Genomic DNA, 23,304 nt, shown 5'->3' with positions numbered 1-23,304 from the left:
CTTCTAACTAACCAAAGTATTTTAGTATACGCTTCTGGATTGTTGGAAGCATGCTTTCATGATCCCGAATATTTAGTTCACTGCGTATGGAAATGTTTGTTCTGTTAGCCGTCTAAGGGACCCTTAACATCCTGGGGTAGCATATCATTTCAAACGCTTCTATTCTCCTGCGTCATGCTGCATTTAATGTACAGGATTGCCACCCATAAGTTCCGATGGAGAATATTAGCGCTTTGAGAAGTCTCATCTTGGTCATTTTCTGAATGTTGTGGCCAGTCTACCCAAAGCTTCTTTTGCCATCCCAACTCTTCTCTTGATTTCTGGCTCGGAGCCTCCTTTCCTAATTAGTTTTGCCCCAAGATATATGACAGTGTCCCTGGTTTCTATATCATGAATGTGTCGAAGTGGTATTGGGATTGTCCGAGGTCTATCCACAATCATCACACAGCATTTGTACCTATTCAGAGGTAGCCCTGATTCCAAACTAGCAGCTTTTACACTTTGAAACATTTCTTGTTCAGTTTAGGCCAGAACTCTCGTGTCATCCGCATATCGTAAGTTTGACACTTTCTTCCTGTCAATAGAGACTCAGCCAACCCAGTTTTCTAACGTTGAATCCTATTTGTATGTGTGCTCTGTTCTTGTCATATAGGGCTTTTATGATATCTACGAGATGTTTCGGGACCCCCATCTCGCTCAAGATGTTCCATAGTCATCTCTACTGTACTATGTCGAATGCCTTGGTGTAGTCGAGAACGCAAAACATAGCTGGTACATTGTATTCGTACACTTTTTCTATTATTTGGCGTACGTTTACAAGTTGCCAGGCCTCGCGTTCTACGACCTGGCACAAATCCTGCCTGTCCTGGGGGATCTGAGGTAGAAGGTAATTATTGAATCGTTCCTGTATAATTTGCAAGAGAACTTTAGTGGTATGATCAGAGTGATGGTTCTATAATAGCAGCATTTGTCTTTAGCTCCCTTTTTATGCAATAGATCCATGCCTTTCTTACCGCTGAGAAGATTTGTGCTATAGGTGGTTCGCGTTCCTGGATAAGTTCTAGATCCTCGTCGTCCTGCGCGTCTTCATCTTCAGAAGCCATCAGATTCTCACAGTATTGCATCTATTCGTTCTATGATTTCAGGTTTTGTTGTTAACCTAACTCCATGCGGGGGAAGATGTCGAGGGTGGTTGGAATTAGCATGCTGTTCAATGTATGTACATTGACGCTACATATGATTTTTTATAATTATTTATACTCTTGATCTTTTTGCTAATATTTCTGTTTATTGTCGCCATCATTGATGCCTTTAATTTAGAGCTCTTTCCTTTCGGATATGAGATTCCATGTTGGTGGGGTTATCCAGGGTTTTTTGGGATGGTCATTGGGTCAGCACCACCGCAATGTCGAAGGCGTGTTCCATCTCCTTTCGTGCGTGATCCTTGCAAGGTGCGATCCTTGATCCATGATTTTGATAGATTGATTTTTAATAGAAATTAAATTGTATTAACAATTTGAATACTATGTCTAAAATAACTCTAACAACCGGTGAATTCGGGAGAAAAAATCAATTAATGTATTAATTTGAATTATTAAATTCGAACAAATGTTGATATAAAATTTATATTGTACATAAAAATACTCGGAAATTTAAAGTTTAAACCCCTCTCCCTTCCCCATATAACCAGATTAATAAATTTTCAATGGATTAATTGACAGTCTCTTTCATTATGGCCATTGCTTTTTACCTATCAAAACATATCAGCGATTATCGTAAACGTAAGGAACACCGCAACATATGACTTTTATAATGGAACGCCCTGTATATTTTGTGCCTTTTTAATAGAACTTTTTTTCCCGATCGATAAGTATGGTAAAACCTGATTTAAAAAATATAATGTATAGTTGTTTTGGTAAAAACTGGATGAGAATAGCAATGAAAAATATAAGAATGTAGGGAAAAATTATGAATTGAACGAATTTATAATGACGTTATAATAAATCAAACTTACTGAATCTCTAAGTATAATTATAACAAGTTTAGATTTGGCATATTGTTTTGACACTTATTTTGAGCAAAAGTCTATTGCAAATATGATGTTCGCCTGTATATTTTAGAAAATAGAATATGCGTCCGTGCCGAATAAACGTGTTTTTAGTGGCTGCGGCGGCCGATGAATGGGTAAGTTGGTTAAAAATCAAAAAGTTTGTGATACATGCCGAACAAGTGTTAAAGAAGGTCTATAACCAAGTACCAAGGGGATCGACTAAGCGTTATAGATTAACATAATTTGTTTCCAACAAACGCCGAAATACGATGGTATTTACCGAGCGGCAAAAACTGAGCTAAAAACATTAACAATCAAGGCAGCCCGAGATATAATAAAAAACACTATGTCCGATACATCGTTCTTAAATACACAGACAGGGTGTCACAAAGAATACAAGACTAGATAATATATTTTCAAAAATTAACTCAATATACTTCAAAATGGGTATATTGTAAGAGGAAAACAACTATTTAAAGTCAAACAAAACATTATATTAAAACAATTAAGAATTTATGGATTTCCTGAAAGCAATAGTAATAGTAATAGACACAGGCGTTATTACGAACAGGCCAGAGCCCCTGGATCCTCTCACGCGTAAGAAACAGACATTTTTTCGTATACTTTTTTCATTATTTAAGTAAATTTAAATAACTTAGTTTTGCCTAGGAGTGCATGCTGATGAAGGGTATTAAAATTGATTACCTTAATATAAGGTCTCTTGTACCACGTTTATCTGATTTTACTGAGATTGTTGTGCAGAATTTTTATGATGTAGCAGAAACTTGGCTAAATTCAAATATTAGTGATAATATTGTTGCTATTCCCGGATACAGACATTCTAGGGGGGAAGGTGTAGCTTTATATATAAAAAGGTAGGGTAATATTCGTGAATTTTTAAATTACTTTTAGAAACGTCTGGCTCATTTTTAACCTTTTCAAATTGTTTGCGGCGGCGATATAAATTTAAACATTTTGCAGGGTAACTACCTGTACTTTCACGTTACTAGACTTTATATTACTACCCAATGAAATAGTCATTTTGATACAGGCGTGAAGGATATTGGTATTTCTGATCATTTTTTAACATATTGTGATCTAGAAAACATTAAGATTAGTGATAACGAGATTATAAATGGAAGAAACATGAAAAATATCGAGAGGGACCTATTAAACAATCTTTTGACTATCACTGCGTTCGAGGATCATCTATATAAAAAATAAAAATGACAAAATCACAACATTAAACATTTACATAATAAATATCTTTGATACATTGGCTCCCATTTTAAAAATAAAATAATAAACCGCCCTGGTTAACATACACTATAAATAATATGATACTCCTAAAAAATAAAGCCTATAAAAAATATCAAAACCGGCGCAACGACTCGAATTGGAATTTAAATACACTTAAATCGTAATTAATATACATTGCAAAAAACAACCAAATAAAATTCCGGACGAGTTTAACAAACCCATAACTTTAAATAAACACTTTTTAAAATCCAACAGAAATAACTACTCCAAATTTCAATTCCATACAATCTCCGAGGAAGTACATGTTTGAAATACTGCTATCGGGTCAGATCAAATCAATCTGCAAATAATTTTACTATGCGTTAACAGAATTATTTATTTCCATAACTCTATTACCGATACGAACGAAAGTAATAGAAAAAATTATGAATTATAAAATGAGGGAACATAATTTTGCATTTTACCAACGTGTCAATCTGGATTCAGGGCAAGATTCAGATGTACCACTGCTCTCTTAAGTATAACTGACGATATCATTAATGCAAGCGATACTAATAGCAATTTCAGAGGATGGAGTCAGCATCGAGAAACAAATGTTGGTGTGTCACCGCTAACTAAACAAATGTATGGAGTGCCACAAGGGTCAATTTTGGGCCCGTTATTATTTTCAATTTACACATGTAATATTAATAACTGCATTAAAATCGAGTCGAGTCGAACTTGCTGACGTTTCGCCAATTATCCTGTTGGCTTCTTCAGAGCTAGACTGAAAGTGGCTCGTATTTTACTCTGTACTTGCTTATATATTGAGGGGGGCGGAGCTAAAAGAGGCATTAACACCATATCGAATAAAATGTTATGTCCGGTTTCATGAGTGTGTTCGGCAACAGCTGATGAGTTTATTTGTCTTAACTCACTTTATTTGTCGCGGATGACACACAAATATATATTTCATTTTTCCCGAAAGACACAATATAGCTCAACTTTATATTAACGAGGACTTAAACAATCTGATGCGTTTTGTTGAAAGACATAACATGTTAATAAATGCCACTAAATCAAAGTTTTTGTGATACACATAATGATAGAAGGTCTCAACATATTAAAATCAAAATCGGTGACTATGATGTCTCATAATCCAATGAGAGCAGGAATCTTGGGCTAATTTTTGATTTTGAGTTAATATTTAAATCTCAAGTCAACAAATGTATCCAAATGACATATTTCAATTTTAAAGTTATTCCTTAACATCTTTTGTCTAGGAGTGACAAGAAGAAACTAATTTTGCGCATGGTGCATATCTACCTGTCTCCTTAGTACAGTCAGCCACAGAATACAGCGCGTCCAGAACCTTACCTTCAATTCATTTATGGCATTCGCTGTGGAGAAGCTATGGAGAAGCCCAGAATTTTACATGCAGCAGTGTTGTTTCATAAAATTATTAATACAGATGGGCCATCGCATCTAACAAATAAAATTCAATATCGTACATATGTGCACACTCTTAATATAAGATTTCGCGGCTACATATCCTCTCCAACCCATAGCACAGTATATTATGAAAGGTGTTCCACTTATAATATTTATGTTTTGTTTAAAAATATTCCGTACAATTTAAAAACAGAGGCGCATTTAAATACCAATATAAACAGTTTATTTTAAGTTAATCTTTTATAAATAAATTTTCTTTGTTTTTTAATATATAGTTTTTTTAAGTGGACATCGTAGAATTATTAGTTTTCTGTATTTTTTCCTTCCTTTTCGTAGAGAATGCTTTTTGTAGAGGATTCATGGAGATATGGTTAAACAACATTGGTCAATTGTTTTGAGATTTTAAATTATTTTCCAGTAAAAGCTAAATTATTGTCTAGTTATTCTTTGTGATTCAAGCAGTGGTTTGTTTGTTTTTCAGCTTTCAATACTTCCAACCTAACTTAACATCCTTTTTAATAAGAATTTTCAGTTAGTAATAATCCAATGACGCGATGCGATGTAAGGGCAATCTAATTATGCATATTACATAAAGCAAGTTCCTTTTTATATTCTCAAACAGGTAGCCACCGATTATTTGTTACAAACACTGCTTCCATTTTTCAAAATTAACTATGCATGGTTGCCGCAGAACTATTATTTCGACATTTTGCTCCATTAAATTGACACGAAATAATTTACCTACGTATTCATTTTAAACCCGTTTTTAACGACGCGTGATTTTATTGTGTTTCATGACGTACAAGAAATAGGATCATTTAAAAATGGAAGCCTATTATTAAGTTTTTATTTGTTGTTTATTATTTAGCAAATATTTACCGCCAATTGAACAAACTTTTTACACCTCTCAAGTAGCAAGCGGCTAGATAATTAAGCGCAGTGTTTGGAGATCGCTGTTTAGAAAGAGAATGTCTTAAAGTTCAGGGTAGTATGTTAAATTTGGGGGCATGCATGGATGCCGTTACTGCCGCTCTATTATCCACTAACTGATAGCTAAGACACTTTCGCAAAGGGGTTATAAATTTTACACACTTGCGCAATTTTCTTTCTAAACTGCGAACTCCAGACACATTTATTTATCTGGGCATATGATGATAAAATACTGACGAAAAATGACACTATCAGCTTCCATGATAATTGTCCAATGTCGCAAAGTCTTATTGGTTGGTTTCAAATGACAGGTGTTATGGGCCAAAAGCGAGTTTCAAAATAAATTACTTATGCGCATGTTGAATGTCACTTCTCAACACTCAAACTATCTGGGTATACATACTGAAAGAAAAGCGAGAGAAGTGGTATTTATTTAGGACCAATAGGTGGTATCAGAGTGCCCAACTAGCTCCGAACTGTCATAATGATGAGAGGCTTCCTATCAGATCAAACTCCGCTGATGAATTATACGAACTTGAACCGCGCATTTGAAACTTTGCATTGGTAGTGTAATTATTGCCGTAAACTCGCTGTTGAAAAGTTCATAATAGATATTCTTTCTCTAAAAACACTAAACAAGGTCACTAATTTTAATGAAGAAGCTTACTAAACACAAATTGTTTAACATAGAGATAATTAACCCGTCTAAAGGAGTGAATTTCATCAATTTTTGACTTTTTAATTGATATTTCTTTATTTACCAACATTTAAGGAGTAGAGCATAAATAAAGTATACAGTTTTTGAGAAAAAACATTAGGTTAATTTATAAGTTATGCATACACAGATAATTATTTTACGGAAACTCATCAACGTACTATTTTATTCTTAAATGCTTTGGAACATTGACATTAGTATATTATTGTGCACTTTGATAAACACCATTTAGTTAGTATTTACTTTGTGTCACCGATAATCTGGCCTTCTGCTGCCATCTAATATCAACCTAATATTCTCAATGCGTTGCATATTTTAGTTTTCTTACTAGCAATAGTTTTTTGATACATTTTTGCAAAACTGATGTGACCTTCGTAATTGAGAAACGTCAAAATATCCGAGACAAAAATCTACCGAAAACACCCGAATGTTTCCAAATCCGTGCCTCTATTATTATACAGGTGATCTGTTAAAGTAGGTAAAGACACTTTACACAAGCTTGTGCTGTTGTTTAATTAGTAAATGATTGTTTAAATGGATGTCATTTAAGTTAACTTTGTTTCGCAGTGTTGAATATAAAATGCATATAAAACTGGAGATGTTGATAATTGAAATCCCTTCTGGCCAAATATTTTCTTTGTACACATAACAATTAACAAGGGCTTGATCCGTGCATAATTGTATATTTTATAGTAGAGAGTAAAAAACTGTTCTTTGTACTTAACTTACATGAGAATAATAAGAATTAGGTAATTCTATCAATTTTTCTTCCAAGTGTAAATAATAACTTTGTCTTTCAAATGTGGATAGTATCTTCATTAAACTTATTGATTTGAGTAAATATCTAGTGTTGTAACTAGTACAAGTTTATCATCCAGAGGCGAATTCGTAATAAATGGTTAAACTGGACAATAAATACTAGGATCTAAACTAATTGCGTTTTTTATTATAATGAACAACCGACTGAAAGCGCAGTTACTAGCAGTTTTTGTGTACCTGTTTTTTTGTGGGGCAGCGTATTTCTGGTGCAAGTTCAAGCAACCAATCTGTAAAATACCATTTTGTGCCATCTATCGACGCTTGTATAGATGAGCACAAAGTAAGAAATAGAAAACTCCATAATTTTTGGAGTGATCAAGCGAAGATAAGCAGAAATGATAATATCAATTATCTTTTTATGCCTACGTAGATAGATTCTTACTATCACATTTTGTGACTTAATATGAATAAGTATCAAATCTCTTTTTACTAGGTTAAAAATAGCTGACCCAGCGCCCTCTGAATATCGTTCCTTCAACTCGAATGGGAACGACCTTAATTCGACCTTTTAGAGGTTAAAAAAGTCACGGGAATTTTGACATTTCATTTCCAGCCGGTTCCTAGGTGTAGTAGGCTCTGTGGAATTTTGGAAATAAGTTTCTACAGGTTTTATTCCAGGTAAGGCTTTCAAAATTGTATACTATCCCTCATAGAAGCTTTGCTTAATAAATGCATTCACAAAAATGAAAATATGTCAACTGCATTTAGCAGTTAATTCGTTTATTTATGAACTTGGTTCCAGGATAACGAAAATGCCTATCAAAAGCATCTTGGCTCGTAACATTTTTGATTCTCGTGGTAATCCAACAGTTGAAGTTGATCTTGTTACTGACTTGGGCTTGTTTCGGGCTGCAGTTCCTTCAGGTGCTAGTACTGGTGAGTATGAAACAATTTGAATATTGGTTTAGATTACAGCTAGAAAATGGTCAATTTTTTAAGATCACTTATCTATTATTGTGGTGATTTTGTTTGTAGTATGTTCTATCCATTACAAGTAATTTTTTTATTTTCAAAATAGAGATGTTCTCAGTTCTAAATTCCTGAAAACCTGTAGGTATTTATGAAGCTTTAGAGCTCCGTGACAATGACCAATCAAAATACCATGGGAAGGGTGTTCAGAAAGCAATTGATAACATTAACAAATCTCTGGGCCCAGAGGTCCTAAAATCTGGGCTTGAAGTAACCCAGCAAACTGAAATTGATGATTTCATGCTGAAACTTGATGGTACTGAAAACAAGTCTAAATTCGGTGCAAATGCCATCCTGGGAATTTCATTGGCTGTGGCCAAGGCTGGCGCAGCCAAGAAAGGTGTCCCTCTCTATAAACACCTAGCAGATCTTGCTGGAAATAAAGATATTATCCTACCTGTACCCGCGTTTAATGTAATTAATGGCGGTTCTCATGCTGGTAATAAGTTGGCTATGCAGGTAAGCATTTGGATAATTTTTGTTCTCTTAGGTGTTGTTATTGGTTAGGTTATTAATTAATTTAAGTTTTATTAATAATTTGAAATGAACAGGGTTTGATTGAAAATTAAATTGTTAATTAAAGCAATATTTAATTATTTGAAAAAATACTCAAAATAATTAGTAATCTTTTTTTATTAAGTAGGTATTAGAAAAAGTTCATGTAGTCATTAAGTTACTAAAGCAAATAACTAAAATACACCTAATTGTCAAATATTTTTGCTTCATATTGAATTACATTATGTGACTGGAATATTTGTGTAAAAAAATTGGAAAAATTTAACAAAATCAGTTTGTTTGTGGCTGTAATAAAAAAAGGGCCAGTTGCTTTGTTTCCACTTTTAACCTTTTCAAAAGAAACTATCCATTTATCCAATAAGTAACCAAACCATTTGTGGACTTGTATAATTTCAATTAAATTTTATAAGCGGGTTTGCAAGATATTTTTGTGATATAGGAATTTATGATTCTGCCTACTGGTGCATCCAGTTTTACTGAGGCTATGCGCATGGGTAGTGAAGTGTATCATCACCTTAAGAAAGTTATCAAAGATAAATTTGGTCTGGATGCAACCGCTGTTGGTGATGAGGGTGGCTTTGCTCCTAATATCTTGAATAACAAAGATGCTCTTGACCTCATCAATGAAGCAATTGCTAAAGCAGGGTACACAGGCAAAATTGAAATTGGCATGGATGTTGCTGCTTCAGAATTTCATAAAGAAGGTAGCTGGTGCATTTGTTGTTGATAAAATAACTAATAAGTTTTTCATTATCTTAACAGGTCTGTATGATTTGGATTTTAAAAATCCTCAATCAGACAAGAGCAAATTTTTGACCCCGGAGAAACTGTTGGGACTTTACCAGGAATTTATCAAGGACTTCCCAATTATTTCAATTGAAGATCCCTTTGATCAAGATGATTGGAATGCATGGACGGCCATCACTGCCAACACCAACATTCAAATTGTTGGTGATGATCTTACTGTCACTAACCCTAAACGTATCCAAACTGCGGTTGAGAAGAAAGCTTGCAACTGCTTACTGCTTAAAGTAAATCAGATTGGTACTGTTACTGAATCCATCAAGGCTCATTTGCTAGCTAAGCAGAATGGATGGGGAACAATGGTCTCTCATAGGTATTTGTGCTAGATTTTAGATGTAGATTTATACAATTTAAATCAGTTGTTACTATAATTTGCAACTTTTTGACCTTAATAGATTAAAGGACTTTACCAAAAAGTAGAATTGAATTGAACATTATTATTGCACATTTAAACTTTTTGTATGTAATACTTATTAAGAATCATTGCAGATCTGGTGAAACTGAGGACACTTTCATCGCTGATTTGGTTGTTGGTCTGTCGACAGGCCAAATCAAGACTGGGGCGCCATGCAGATCTGAAAGGTTAGCGAAGTATAACCAGATTCTTCGCATTGAAGAGGAATTGGGATCAGCCGCTAAATATGCAGGAAAATCATTCCGTAAACCTCAATAAGTTGCCATCAAATATTGTGTTTTCAGTGTAGGCATGTTATGGTTTAAGCCAGTACTGCCAAAGTTGTCTTAAATTGTGAATCTGGTAGAGAACAATTATTTATATTTCTCTTTGTCATATTTAGAAATCCATTACCTGTAAGGTGTAACTAATTACAGTTAAGTAATACAAATGTAATTTGGTTTGAATATATTGCTCTAAAGTGAAAATCTAATAGTATTTTTGAGTAGTATTTTTTAAGCATTAAGACTAGGATAGTAGAGGCATGGAGTACCAAAGTTTTATGTTTGATTGAATTTAGAAAAAAAAAAAATTTATTGAAAAAAAGAATACGGAAAATAATTATCAAATTTCTATAGTTTGTTTTTTTTTAAATAAAACTTTTTCTTTCAACAAAATTTACTCCTTTCCAAAAATGAGTGTCCACTGTACATTTCTTTTTATTAAATTATCTGGAATAGGTACTGTAATATACCTTGATCTACATAATATGGGTTTCTATATATCTTTGAGAAGTTACAGTAACGTCAGTTAAGGTGATACTTAATAGTGACATTTTATGAGAAAGACCACACTATCGAAAATAAAATAGGGTGCTTTAGGAACATTTAAAATTTTAACTATTTGGATAAACCTGCTAGTATTTAACTGCAACTACCACTACCGCAGACCGAGCTTCTCAGAGCTTTTGGGACACACAAGTCAATACATTTTGTATTGGACTGAGGTGAGATTTTGCATATTTGTCAATTGTTCTGAATAAAAATGAATCAAATTTATTTGGGTTTATTTTATAAAAAAATACTTGGTACGTTGGAAACTGATTAATTTTCGCAATTTTTAATACAAACCATCTCAAGAAATTGTAAAATAAAATAATATAATAAAATTACCACTACCACAAAAGTTATGGTAGACATTTAGCTACAGAACTCTAACTATTTAGCAATGACAACGAAGTGGGAAGTAAATATCTCAAGGAATTCTAATGACGAAGTTTGAAGCGTTTATTTGGTTCAAATTATGTGTATTACATGAGAGGGCTATTTAGTTAATTATGTAATGGTTACGTTGTTCTAAGACGGGAAACTGTCTGACGGTGGCCAATGCGAAATAATTACGAAGTCGGTGTACCCAAATTTATGGCCGGTTGTCGGACAACGAGCGTGGCGATTTTCTCTGGCAAGTTCTCCACACATTAAGAATTCGTTCTAAACTGCGTCTTATTTTTTTACACTACTAGATATCTGACTCATTAAAAAGGCACCCAATTTGATGACGCGCAGTTTTAATAAAAGAATAGTAATTTTGGTTTTTGAATAAAAAAATAATTTTGAAAGCTTAAGTTCGTGCCGCGGAAAAGTTTTAAAATACAACAGTTGAAGCAAAAGTTTTGTTGGCGAACCAGTCGCTAACATCATTAGTAAATGTTAGCAATTTACAAGGTTTTGTTGGGTTATATAACTATACAAAAAAATCATACACACTAAAGCCGTTTTTACACACAACGGTAAAGCAGTTGCCGGTATACGTAGTAAACGATTTTTTTTTTACGTGGTAAAACAAAGATGTACGTTTTTAACAGACGATATATTTTTGGGTTGTTGTACCAAAGAAAGAAATATCAAAAGAGAAAACCCTAAATACAATTTTGGGTACATCTCTGTTAACTGTCAGATATTTAAAAGGCAGTTTTTACACCCTATTAAAAAAGTAACCAAAGAAAACAATAAATTTTTAAATTATTTTCGTATCAGCACATCTACTTTCGACTTCTTAGTGGAAACGCTAAATGACATATCACAGTCACACAGTAATAGGTAATTAACATTTTTAATTTTTCTGCAATGTCTTAAATTCTAAAAATATCTCAACAAAGTAACATAGATGAAAATCAAAAATGTTGTGAATTGTCTTGAAATAAATTTCTTTCTACGATACTGGGCGGTAACATTCTCAGCTGACTTTTGCTGTCGAAAAAATGCCACATCGTTGAAAACAAGATATACATATTAGATAACGTGTAGAGATCACAAATAATTGCAAGGTTACATCTCACAACACGTACACTTATTTGTTTCATGTCTAAACAGCGAGCTCTACCTACTAAATTGGGTGTACTTCAATAAAATTTTGTCGAAAAAATGCTACATCCAAACAGAACTGTCGATTTGACGTACGGTCCAATATCTAAAGCGGTTTACGATACATTAACTCTTTTCCCTATTTTCACAACATAATAATTAAATCTTTATTATTATTTTAATTCGTATTGAACTGAAATTTTGGATACACTTTACAAAGGTATCATGCAATAGTTTTATGCAGACAAGTTCACTGTGAATTCCACAGGGGCGTTCAAAATATGCGAATACACCGAGGGAAACAAAAATAATGAAAATTTAATTTTTCAACCATTCTGGAAGATAATTAAAAACTTCTTCAAATGATATATCATGTTCATGTACGTAGATATTAACGATTCTGAAATAAAAGCCAGTTTCTGTAAAAGTATATTTGCCTTAAGTAACCATGACATTGTTAATCAACTCGATTGAACATTTAGAAAATTTGACAGTTTACGGGTTATTATTAATACCTATGTAAGTTTCCAAACTTTTATAATGGAAGGAATGTTTATTCAAATAAAATGTTGATGACCTTGTTCATTTTTTAAGGATAATGTTAAATTATAGCAAGAACTTCCAGAAGTTCAACCAAACATGCTGATTTGGAACCAATGAACGAGAAGAAGTTAAAGTCAAAGAATTCTTCGGTCAGCATAACATCCATTCCTACAAATTTACGCAAGTGCAAATTTTAAAACCAGAGGATTATCAAACAATTCATATTTGTTGGACGGTTCTGATCCTTACCTAATTAGATCCTTACTTTTTAAAGAAAATTATTTGGACAGAAGCTAAATTTTCTATAGATATGACAGATATGAAGCAAATCGGATATCAAGAAAACTTTTCTGTATTTTTCGTCTTCTGAGAAAATTCGTTCTCACACCTGTTCCACCCGCGGTATTGCTCAGTGATCTTACCCATCCGAATTTTTATTTCTGGCGTAATTTAATAAAAAAAAACCTGTTCAAAAGACAGTAAAATAAGTAAATAAGAACTGCACGAACTAGTGATCAGTTGTATTTAAAAGCTAGATCGAAGTAAGATAAGGAGGGCCAACTGTATCTAAGAGAATACGAATTTTAAAATGTTTCCACGCACTTAACTCGTTTTCCCAGGACGTTTAACGAAGTCTGAAACTGCATCTTGTGGAATTGGCCACGTCTTGAACGCTACTAGGACTTATTGGTTGAAAATGAGATTTAAAATGAAACACGTAGATATTAGTGATTATACAATTTATTAGATCATTTAAATCCCTTTATTTTGGTTAGTTTTGGGGGACACTTTAAAAGTGAAAGTAAAGTGATAAATATAAAATTATGCTTACCAGAATTGTAGAATTCGGCGGCCATTATATGATAATTGAGCAAATAATCAAAAGGTTTTCGGTACCTATGTGATAACTTACAAGTAGGTTATAGGGTGACGTTGAAAGTTTGAAGGGACTAACAAAATTGGTAGTAGTGGTCTTATAGTAATATAGTAGCCAACCACATAAAGTACAGTAGTGAGGTAAATTCAGCCTGGATTATATGGCGCACTCGATAAGTTACCTACACTGTTTCCATACTTCTGCCCACTCTCATCTTCGATTACGTTCTCGTATTAATATTTCCCTATTTTTAAAGATTCTTGCAATAAAAGCACAATGTTACCAAATTACTTACCAGATAGAGCACGAAAAGTTTTCGTTGAATTTGTCCCAGCAGTCCTGGTTTATGAAGTCATGGAAATATTTCTAATTCGTATGTTTTTTTTTTATAAAATGAAAACGAAGTGGATGTGGTGTAGAATTATTACAGCAAACTTAAATGCAATATATCTACACAGTAATGCTTTAGCGAACACCCTGTACAAACAAATGCAATTTAATATTATAAGTACATCATTGAAAAATGGAATATAGTCGCATGAATGTCAAATCATTTTTGTAATAAAATTGTTTCTGTTGCTTTGCTTGATTGAGAATTACTGTTTGGTCCTAGGATTGATTTTATCTGCGGTAAGTAGATAGGATAAGCAGGAGGAACTGTGTTCATTCAAGGAAGGAACTAGGTAAAACTAGGTATTTTTGCATATAGCTTTATATAAAAACATGAAAAATAATACACGATTTTTCTATTCAGTAATTAATATTTTTACGTGAAACTTAATTATCTCTACTACCTTCTGTAATGTATAATTAATAGCAATGAGAAATCGTCAGATTTTAACCATAGTCACATAAATTATATAAAAATTAGTAATAAAATAAATATATAATAAAATATAATAATAATAATAATAAAATAATAAAAATTAGATCAAATAAACAACATGGAGCTACTTGCTGTCTACTCGACGTACGGTACTTAATTTGTTTCATTGATTTATCATTAACAATACTCACCTTTTTCTAAATAGGACCATATTTTTTTCTGAAAATGTTCATGTAAAACTGTGGTCTTGACTATGGCGATAGATATTAAAGTGGCATCAGATCGCCTATGAAATTGTTCGTTTTGGAACGCGAGATATTGTTGAATTTTACTTTGTTCCTTAGACTTGCGTAGTTGGCACTGAAATCCGTTAAATTTGAATTAATATACAGTTTGCAGATCCTGCGATTAGAATTACACAGGGTACATTGCGAGGGCTAGATCTCCGAACTAATGATGGCAAAATATTTCACACTTTTAAAGGCATTCCATATGGACTTCCTCCAATAGGTAGCTTAAGGTTTCAGGTAATTAAAAATGTTTAATTTTCAATAATTTTAATTTTATTTAAAAATATTATAGTAGCCCTTTCCTCGGAATTTACATATTACTCCGCGAGCCCTAGACCTTTTTTCAAAATGATAAGCAACAAGCAATTCTTATTCAGGTAGCTAACTAAATGCACAGGTATCAAATCATGTCAATTTAGTTGTCATACCAAAATGATCAGCAACAGTTTAGTTTTTAGCTAAATCTACAAATTATATATGTAATATATAGTAGCTTGCTAATAATTTTAATAAACAAGTGGTCACATTGTCCTACAAATAAAGTGGTAGATTTTTTCAGTCACACCCTCACGATAATACATAATTCATCAGCAACTGTAGGACACAAAATTAAATGAAACTTTATGACATTCTCTACCTAAATCAATTAATGTCCTACATAAAAATAGGTAGATATCGCTAGTCCGACAAAAATATGTTGCAAGTTCGACTCTTGAACTTTATACTTGCTTAACCTCTAAATTATGATCTAACCTATAAATTTAATTGTGCGCTTAACGTTTTTTTGTTCTTAAAATATTAATACAGCCGTATCTATTGATGCTGCTTTATACGGCCAAATGTAATTAAGTTATTTCATTATTATTTATAATTTAATGAATCAACATTTATAATTTTTTATATTAGTTTTCACGTCAGATTTATTTTATAATATTTGTTTTTAATATAACTCATGACAGTATTAGATCGATAAATTATTGAAAAAGTAAGTGGGTGATTATATGGGCGAAGTTTGAGAGGAGAGGGTAAATGAATCATTTTTTTTCATTGACTTTAATTGATAAAAAGTAATGAGGTACACCCATTCATTATAAAACAAGTAATAAGTAAATAAGAACGGTAAATAAGATTGAAATTTTTATTTTTTCATGGCTTAGATTAGATTGGTTGTTTACGTCAAATATTTATAGAAAACAATAAAAAACAAAATTGATAAAATAACTTTTATTTATTAACTTAAATATATTTCATGACAAGTCGTCATCATCAGTTTCGTTGGTATCCGTCATTCGTAAAGATGGATTCTATAAACAAATAATTAGAAAATTAGTTAATTGCAGAATAATTTACGGATTTTTTTTTATTTATTGGTTACCTGGATATATAGCAGAGACTTCACCAAAAGATGGACTTTGCGGGCCGTTGAACCAATTTTCCGTTAATAATTGACCACCCGTAATGTTCAGGTTGCTTGTCAGTAGGTTTTTGTATGTCTGAATTACACCACACGCTGCAAGTATACTGAGTCCTTTTAATATATTCCAATTTTTCACGTATGCATATATAACCACGTATAAGTTACGGCAAATTTTCGAAAATTTCCAGCATGGGACTGAATAAGCCTACCATTTTTTTTGTAGGACAAAAGGACAAATATTGTTTTAGATTATTTTTTCAATTATCTCAAAATTTAGTTAAAAAATAAAGTGTCGCTTATCGCTTTTGTATAATATGTATAACCTTTTCGCAAAATAATAGCTGGGCGTTTTATTGAAACGATTCTACTCATAAAAATCTAGGCGCTTTCTGATGGTTTTTATAAATATTTCTGTACAGCAACTTTAAAGAGTGGGACTGAAAAAACCTACCACTTTATTTGTAGGATCAATGTGACCACTTGTTTATTAAGACTATTAGCAAGCTACAGTAAAAAATTCAGCATGTTGCTCATCAATTTTTATAAATGAGGTACAACTTTAAGGGTTGGCCACCCTATACCAAGCCTATTTGTTTGTAGGACAAATTTAATTTAAAAAAATAGTTAGCTACCTGATATAGCTATTTTCGTAGAGGAATGAAGCCCTTCCCAAAGAATTAGTTTGTTGCTTATCATTTTGAGAAAAGATTCAGGGCTCCCTGACTATATAAACTTATATCGAGAAATAAACAAGATCCCAAACTTTTTATTTTTAAAATCAGGTAATTATATTAATTAATTAAGTAAAATCTGTTGCTAAAACTATTTTTTTATCTTACGAAATTTATAAAGGCTTCTTTAGAATTCATTTATTTCTTTATTTTATTTCGTTCTATTTTAATTTCTTGGTAATTACAATACTGCCCAATGCCCTACTATATTTTAAACTACGTTAAGCAAGAAACATGGAGCCTCTTAAGTGTTTGGGATCTCTTTATTGAACACTTGCTTCGCTGCGCTCCACTCTTGTAAAAACTCATGATTTACATTCGGTTGTCTACCCTAATATATTATTTCTACTCCCTACCTTGAAATACCCAATTATGCACGTGTGGAAACTGTCAGTTTAAGATGTCGTCAGCATTTGGGAGCGACCGGGAGATATTAGCCATGATATTTTGAGGTTTGTCAATTCTGACGGTTAAATCGCACGACAGTGAATGTATTCGTGTGTAAAGTAATCTAGTTTCGCTGCGTTCTGCTCGTGCCAAACACTCGTGACTAAAGTATCTCAGAAAGTCTATCTTCAAAAATGATGAAGATTCACGTTTTAACATCGAACATGGGACACCCTGTACGACGAGTTATGTCATAATAAAGAGTTCATTTCTCGCCGCGGCATCTTGAACGAGTATAATAAACGATGTTAAATCGTTTATCATTCGGAAATTTTTCGCTGGTACAATGTTTGCTATTAATTGTTGAGATTTCGGATAATACGAAATTTAAGAATTCTGTACATTCTCTAGATACGTTTCTTTTGGCCACCGGTAACCACGTTTTGGATTATATACCTTCGCTGTTTCACTTTTGCTGCAGTCGTCGAGCAAAGAAAAGTTTTTTCCACACTTGCAATCGTGGTGTTTAAGTCACCATAAAGCAATAAGTCGCGCAATAATTAAAACTTGGAACATTAATTAGATGGGTAGTTAAACGGCAGTCCTTTTTAGAGTCCCCAGCCTGCGTTGCCTTGGAATGGAACTTTGGACGCGACCGTAGAAAGGGACGGTTGCATTCCACTTATCCAATATACTGCTTATCCGGAGCCAGGTCCTCAAAGCGAAGATTGTTGAAATCTAAACGTTTACACATCAAACCTGGAAGTAAGTTCTGCATTCCTGAGAAAAATATTCCGACTTTTGTTAATTACTGCAGCAATCAGCAAACCTGGCGGTCATGGTGTGGATACTGAGTGGAGTAGGCGGAATCAAGGATTACAAGTATTTTGGACCCATATAACTATAAACCACAGGTTGGGACCATTTGGATTCTTATCAACTCTCGACAAAGTGATATTGGGTAATATGGGATTGGAGAACCAAAATCTAGCTCTGAAGTGGGTGCAGTCAAATATTAGGTATTTCGGAGGTGATCCAACGAAAGTAACACTGTTTGGATAAAGTTCCGGAGGGCAATCTACGGGGCTTCACATATTGAACAAGAAATCTAGAGGTTTTCCTCACTACGAGAACAAGTATGCTTTTAAAACATTGTTTTTCATTTTTAGGATTGTTTAGGGCAGCTATTTGTCAAAGTGGCTGTTCAGTTACCGACGGATTACAACCCGATCCATACATACTCTGTGGCTCAACAGATCGATCCAAGTATAACTGATAGAAACACTTCAATAGAAGGCCGGAATCTGTTATTGGCCCAGCCTGCAGACGCGTTAGTTAAAGCCGCAGTGGCAGTTGGCACGGCCGGGGTAACTAATGTTGATTGTCATTTATCCATCCCATTAACAATTTACTTTGCAGATTAGGCCAATGGTTGAAATAGAACACGATGAGTCCTTTATAACGGAGCCATTTTACGGAATACTCGAAGCTGGTGATATAAATACCGTACCCCTAATAATTGGAACTACATCTCAAGAAGCTCTCGGCTTCGTTGGTAAAAAAAGTTAATCACTTTTGTTCTTTTATATTGAATTTAAAAAGCATAATGAAACTTCATTTGTTCGATCCAGTGGTCAAACCGAATTTCTCGATTGTAACTGTAAACTGGGACTAAAGCTTTTTATTTCTCATGCTTTCTGTTACGTCGTTAAGACAACTCGGGTTTGTCAATAGTGAACGGCGTAAACTATAGAACTAAATATTTATTTAATCTAAAATAACAATTAAATTCACTAAGAGCAAACCTTTATGCATAGTACTCTTTACTACGCGCCCACTACTAATAATTTATATCAAGTCTACAACTGGCGTTTTGAACTTCTATTGTCTAAAAACGTTTTTTTTAAGTAACGTTTCGGCTAGCAAGTATCACTAGCCTTTATCAAGTGGAAACTGAGCGCTACTATTGAAGCAACCCGGTGTAAGTTGGGTTGGGGAATTAACCGGTCATTTTTTTGTGTTAATTGACCCTGTCAATTGACCAGTCAATTGACCGAAATAATTTTAAAAATACACCGAGATTCATATTTATTTATTTATATTAATTTATATTGTGTTTCATGTCGCTGTCGTGTCGTTTTGGGAACAAAATTCGGGGGTCGATATTATTATTGGAATTCCTTGAATCGCTACGCATCGTATGCGGATATTCCTTGCAGAGGCAAATTGGACATCACAAATGCATAATAATTTATTATAAAATACATATTATTATTAAATAATGACATTTAACATTTTACAATTGCAAGATGTTATTTAAAACATTGTTTGAGTGGTCAATTAAGAAGTGGTCAATTGGCAATTAGGTGTAAGGTAGCAAGGGAGTCATTTCATTTCGCGGAGCACACAATAGAAAACCCACTGCAAGAAGAGGAAGTTCATAGAAGCGGCCTTCACCCAACACAACAACATCTTTACTCATCCAAGAGTAGAAATCCCAGCGCCGTCACGCATCAGGACCTGCTCAATCAGTCAAATCGTACAAATATGGGTAGTTTCCATCGTAGCCCTCAGTTTCCACTTGACAACGGCTAGTGATCCATTCTAGCTGAAACATCGTGTTAAAAAAAGTGTTTTTAGTCAATGGAAGTTGGGAACATCAGTATTGACGAGAATCAAATCCTTGTCTACCTTTAGAGATTAGGTTTTCGCATCAAAATTGCTGGAGCAATACCGCCTTTTTACTGCCCTCTATCGAGACGTGTTTCGCTTTCATAGATTGCGAGTTGTATTTCGATTGACGAGCTTTGTAATCTTCCTTGTTCCCGCGCTCCGTATTTTTTGTTAGCGCAGACAGAGAACAGCATTTCCTCCATAAATTAATAAATTATTTTAATATTGATAATAATTTAATTCTTCAAACAAAATTTAATATTAATTATTTTTATTATTATTAAAAAAACCGGTGATATATGCCAATGTATTATTCTTAGACAGTTTCATTGTTTTTGTTCTAAATCTGGTTTCATAGGAGCGACCCAACTTCCCCCTTATGGAATTGGTTATGACGAAAATTTGACCTCGTTAGTGCCCAGACATTTGAGACCTTTGAAGGACGCGAATCTGACCGAAATCGGTGAGATAATAAAAAATACCTACGTTGGAGAAAACGGCTCCTTTGCCAGTGATCTTCTAGCGACTGTCGAAGTAAGTTTAGAACAACTATGGAATATGGAAATTCCCTGAGAGATGACCCAACGTTGGTGATACGGTCAATATCTATAAAAATGTTAAATCCACGTTGCTTTAACCATACAGGCATTCGGGAGTAGGGTGTAGAAAAGATTTAAAAATATGCGATCTGCGAAGTAAAATGCTGATTGTTTGAACATGTTCTCATGTTATATAAGGGAAGATGGCCTAACTCTCTAGGACATACCTCACTTATTACCAATCAGTTTTCTGACTGCTATGAATTGGTGTCAAATAATAATATACATATAAGCGGGGGTCCTATCGCTTTTGCCGCATCCCGCATTTCAATCGCCACTCTTCTTTTTTTTCTTATGGCTTCTTATGGCTCTATCTTCCATTTTGCTAATCCACTAGGTTATCGGTCTTTCCAGTTTCCGGTTGTTTCCTTGGCAATGTTGGAATGCTGTTTTAAGGAGAGTTGATTAAACCAGAGTAGGGAATTAAGAATCTAAACAGTTTTCTGACCTTGTTGAATTTTATGTTTTATGTCGCTTTCTGTTGATCCTTTGTTATAGATTATACTTCCCAAATATTTGTACTCTTCATTTTTCTGGAATTGTCTTATGTCCAGATCCGGTTCTTCGCCCTCATCGCCTATTCGCATATACGTAATCTGTTTTTGTCCTCTTCATCTTCATACCCCATTTTTCATATTAGTCATGCAAATTTCTTACCACAAATAATAATACAGCTCTAAAATTGTACTTGAAAAATGTTACTGATATTTTTTCTAAATAAAAAATAATTTTCCTACTAAGTCTTATTTTTAGTACTACGGCGACCTGATTAATGTTAAGGCCGCCATAAAGCAGGCTCAGTTGCATTCCGCTTATGCTCCAGTTTATTTATTTCAATTTTCATTTTACGGAACTACAGCTCAGGATCACTACTACGTTGCAGGTGAAGTAACTAAATACTTAGTATTAATTTCTGTAATATCTTTATTCCCAATTCTTTTAGGCCGTGGCAAAGTAGGACATTTGGATGACGTATCGTACGTATTCAATATGACCTCATTTCCATTGGTCACGGAGGAGGATTACCTTTGCAGTAGAAGGGTTAGCAAACTTTGGACAAATTTTGCCAAAACACTGTACGTATTTCTTTGGTTTCTCAACCTTAAGTAAATACATTTGATCTATTACCTGAAGCTGAAGGAATGAGATAAATATAATTGGCTTTTCAAGGCGGTGATTTTTGTTGCAGGAATCCAACTCCCGAAAAGGATCATTTGCTACAAAATGTTACTTGGACCCAAGTCAGGCCTGATGACATCCGGTATTTAGATATTGATGAAACGCTGGAAGTAAAATATAATCGGAAAGTGAAGGAGTACTCTACCTGGAACTATATTTACGATACATATGCGCAGAAACCAATAATAACTTTCTGAGTACTTTTTATAATAAATATAATAAATATATAAGAATCACAGAAAGTTATTCAACTTTTGTAGGTTAATGGATACAGATCATATATCCGATAACTCTTTGGTCTTTCGTATTTCAGACACATAAATTGAACCCAGTGACAAAAAAAGAAAACAATTCTTTGCTGAACATACCAATTCAAATCCTGATTTACGTGGATGGCGTAATATTCTTAATACTTTTAAATTTTTGGAGTGTGCATGAAGTAATATTAAAAAAGTCAAAACTGCATTGGTTAATTTTCTTGATTAAGTCAATAATTCAAATTAAAACTAAAGATCGAAATGAATTTAAAAAACAACAAAACTGGAACAACTACAAGCACATTGAAAAATAAACAAATATTGGTATAAATAAAGAAAACACTATTTTACTTATAGCATAAATAATAATTTCAATATCTCTAAGATTTTATATGCTCATTTTTTGTGTGCAGTCAATAAAGAAATGAAATAAATTTGGGTATAATATTATCAAGTCGTCATATAATTCTTTTTCTTCCAACAAATATTATTAATTCAATTTCCTTCATTGCAGTGTTTCCTAAAAATATTAATTCGTAATTCGGATGCCTGAAATAACACATCCTGATAGTTATAATGAACTGAGGCATATTAATATTCCTTTCAAAGATTATCAAAAAAAATATGAATTGCCAATTGCGGGAGCATTTGGGTAGGTTAAATGTTGATAGTTGTACAACTGCGCTGCTACCTATAACCGATGACATAATTAGAACTGTTGATGTTGTTCAGGTTTTTCTTTCCTTCATTTCTCATGAAACAGCAACTGCCCAACATAAGCTAATTCAAGATTTAAAACTTCTGGATAAATTCTCCACTAGTTTTTACTTGTAAATGCAACTAAATCATCGAATATGATATTTGACAAGAACAAGGAGAACATTGAACCTGGATTAAATTTGCATTTGGGGATGACACAAAAACATGTTACGTGCATACAAAAAAGTGCGGGAATCTAAAATTTTTATTTACAAGTCGTAAGTTAATTTCAAAAAAGTTAGAACTTGGTGTGATTCGTGAGTCCTCCGGAGTGTTATGATATTTTGCTGTTGTAATTGAATGCAGACTCTGCATTATTGTTTCATAGTTTTACATACGAGTATAACCAGTGCCACCGTATCTAAAACTGATGTACGCCATCTAAATGTTAATGTCTCACTTTGCCATATACCTCACTTTTTGAAAGATTATTTTCATATTACGTATGTACAATATGCAACAATGTTCCTAACAATAGCCAAACTCCAAATGTAGGCAAATTCCTTCAAAAGAAG

The 23,304-nt window shown here is 33.4% G+C and overlaps 1 protein-coding gene across 1 annotated transcript; it reads left to right on the top strand.

Annotated features, from left to right (window-relative positions):
- The first annotated feature begins 7,697 nt into the window (after positions 1-7,697).
- LOC132704021 (enolase-like) lies at positions 7,698-10,376 on the top strand. Its single transcript, XM_060673626.1, has 6 exons — positions 7,698-7,823; positions 7,948-8,081; positions 8,260-8,633; positions 9,130-9,394; positions 9,453-9,807; positions 9,984-10,376. The coding sequence occupies exons 2-6, from the start codon at positions 7,958-7,960 to the stop codon at positions 10,165-10,167; spliced, it is 1,302 nt and encodes a 433-aa protein (XP_060529609.1). The 5' UTR covers positions 7,698-7,823; positions 7,948-7,957; the 3' UTR covers positions 10,168-10,376.
- Positions 10,377-23,304: the final 12,928 nt, after the last annotated feature.

This window comes from Cylas formicarius, unplaced genomic scaffold, assembly GCF_029955315.1.
Source record: "Cylas formicarius isolate icCylForm1 unplaced genomic scaffold, icCylForm1.1 PGA_scaffold_6__28_contigs__length_40554024, whole genome shotgun sequence".
Lineage (NCBI taxonomy): Eukaryota > Metazoa > Arthropoda > Insecta > Coleoptera > Brentidae > Cylas > Cylas formicarius.
The sequence above is the reverse complement of the archived record's forward strand: the minus strand, read 5'-3'. Positions and strand labels throughout refer to the sequence as shown.

Excerpts from the sequence above, each read along its gene's own strand:
- LOC132704021 (XM_060673626.1), top strand. The coding sequence starts at position 7,958 with ATGCCTATCAAAAGCATCTTGGCTCGTAACATTTTTGATTCTCGTGGT. Across the intron at positions 8,082-8,259 it reads TCCTTCAGGTGCTAGTACTG|GTATTTATGAAGCTTTAGAG; the intron begins GTGAGTATGAAA and ends GAAAACCTGTAG. Across the intron at positions 8,634-9,129 it reads GTAATAAGTTGGCTATGCAG|GAATTTATGATTCTGCCTAC; the intron begins GTAAGCATTTGG and ends TTTGTGATATAG.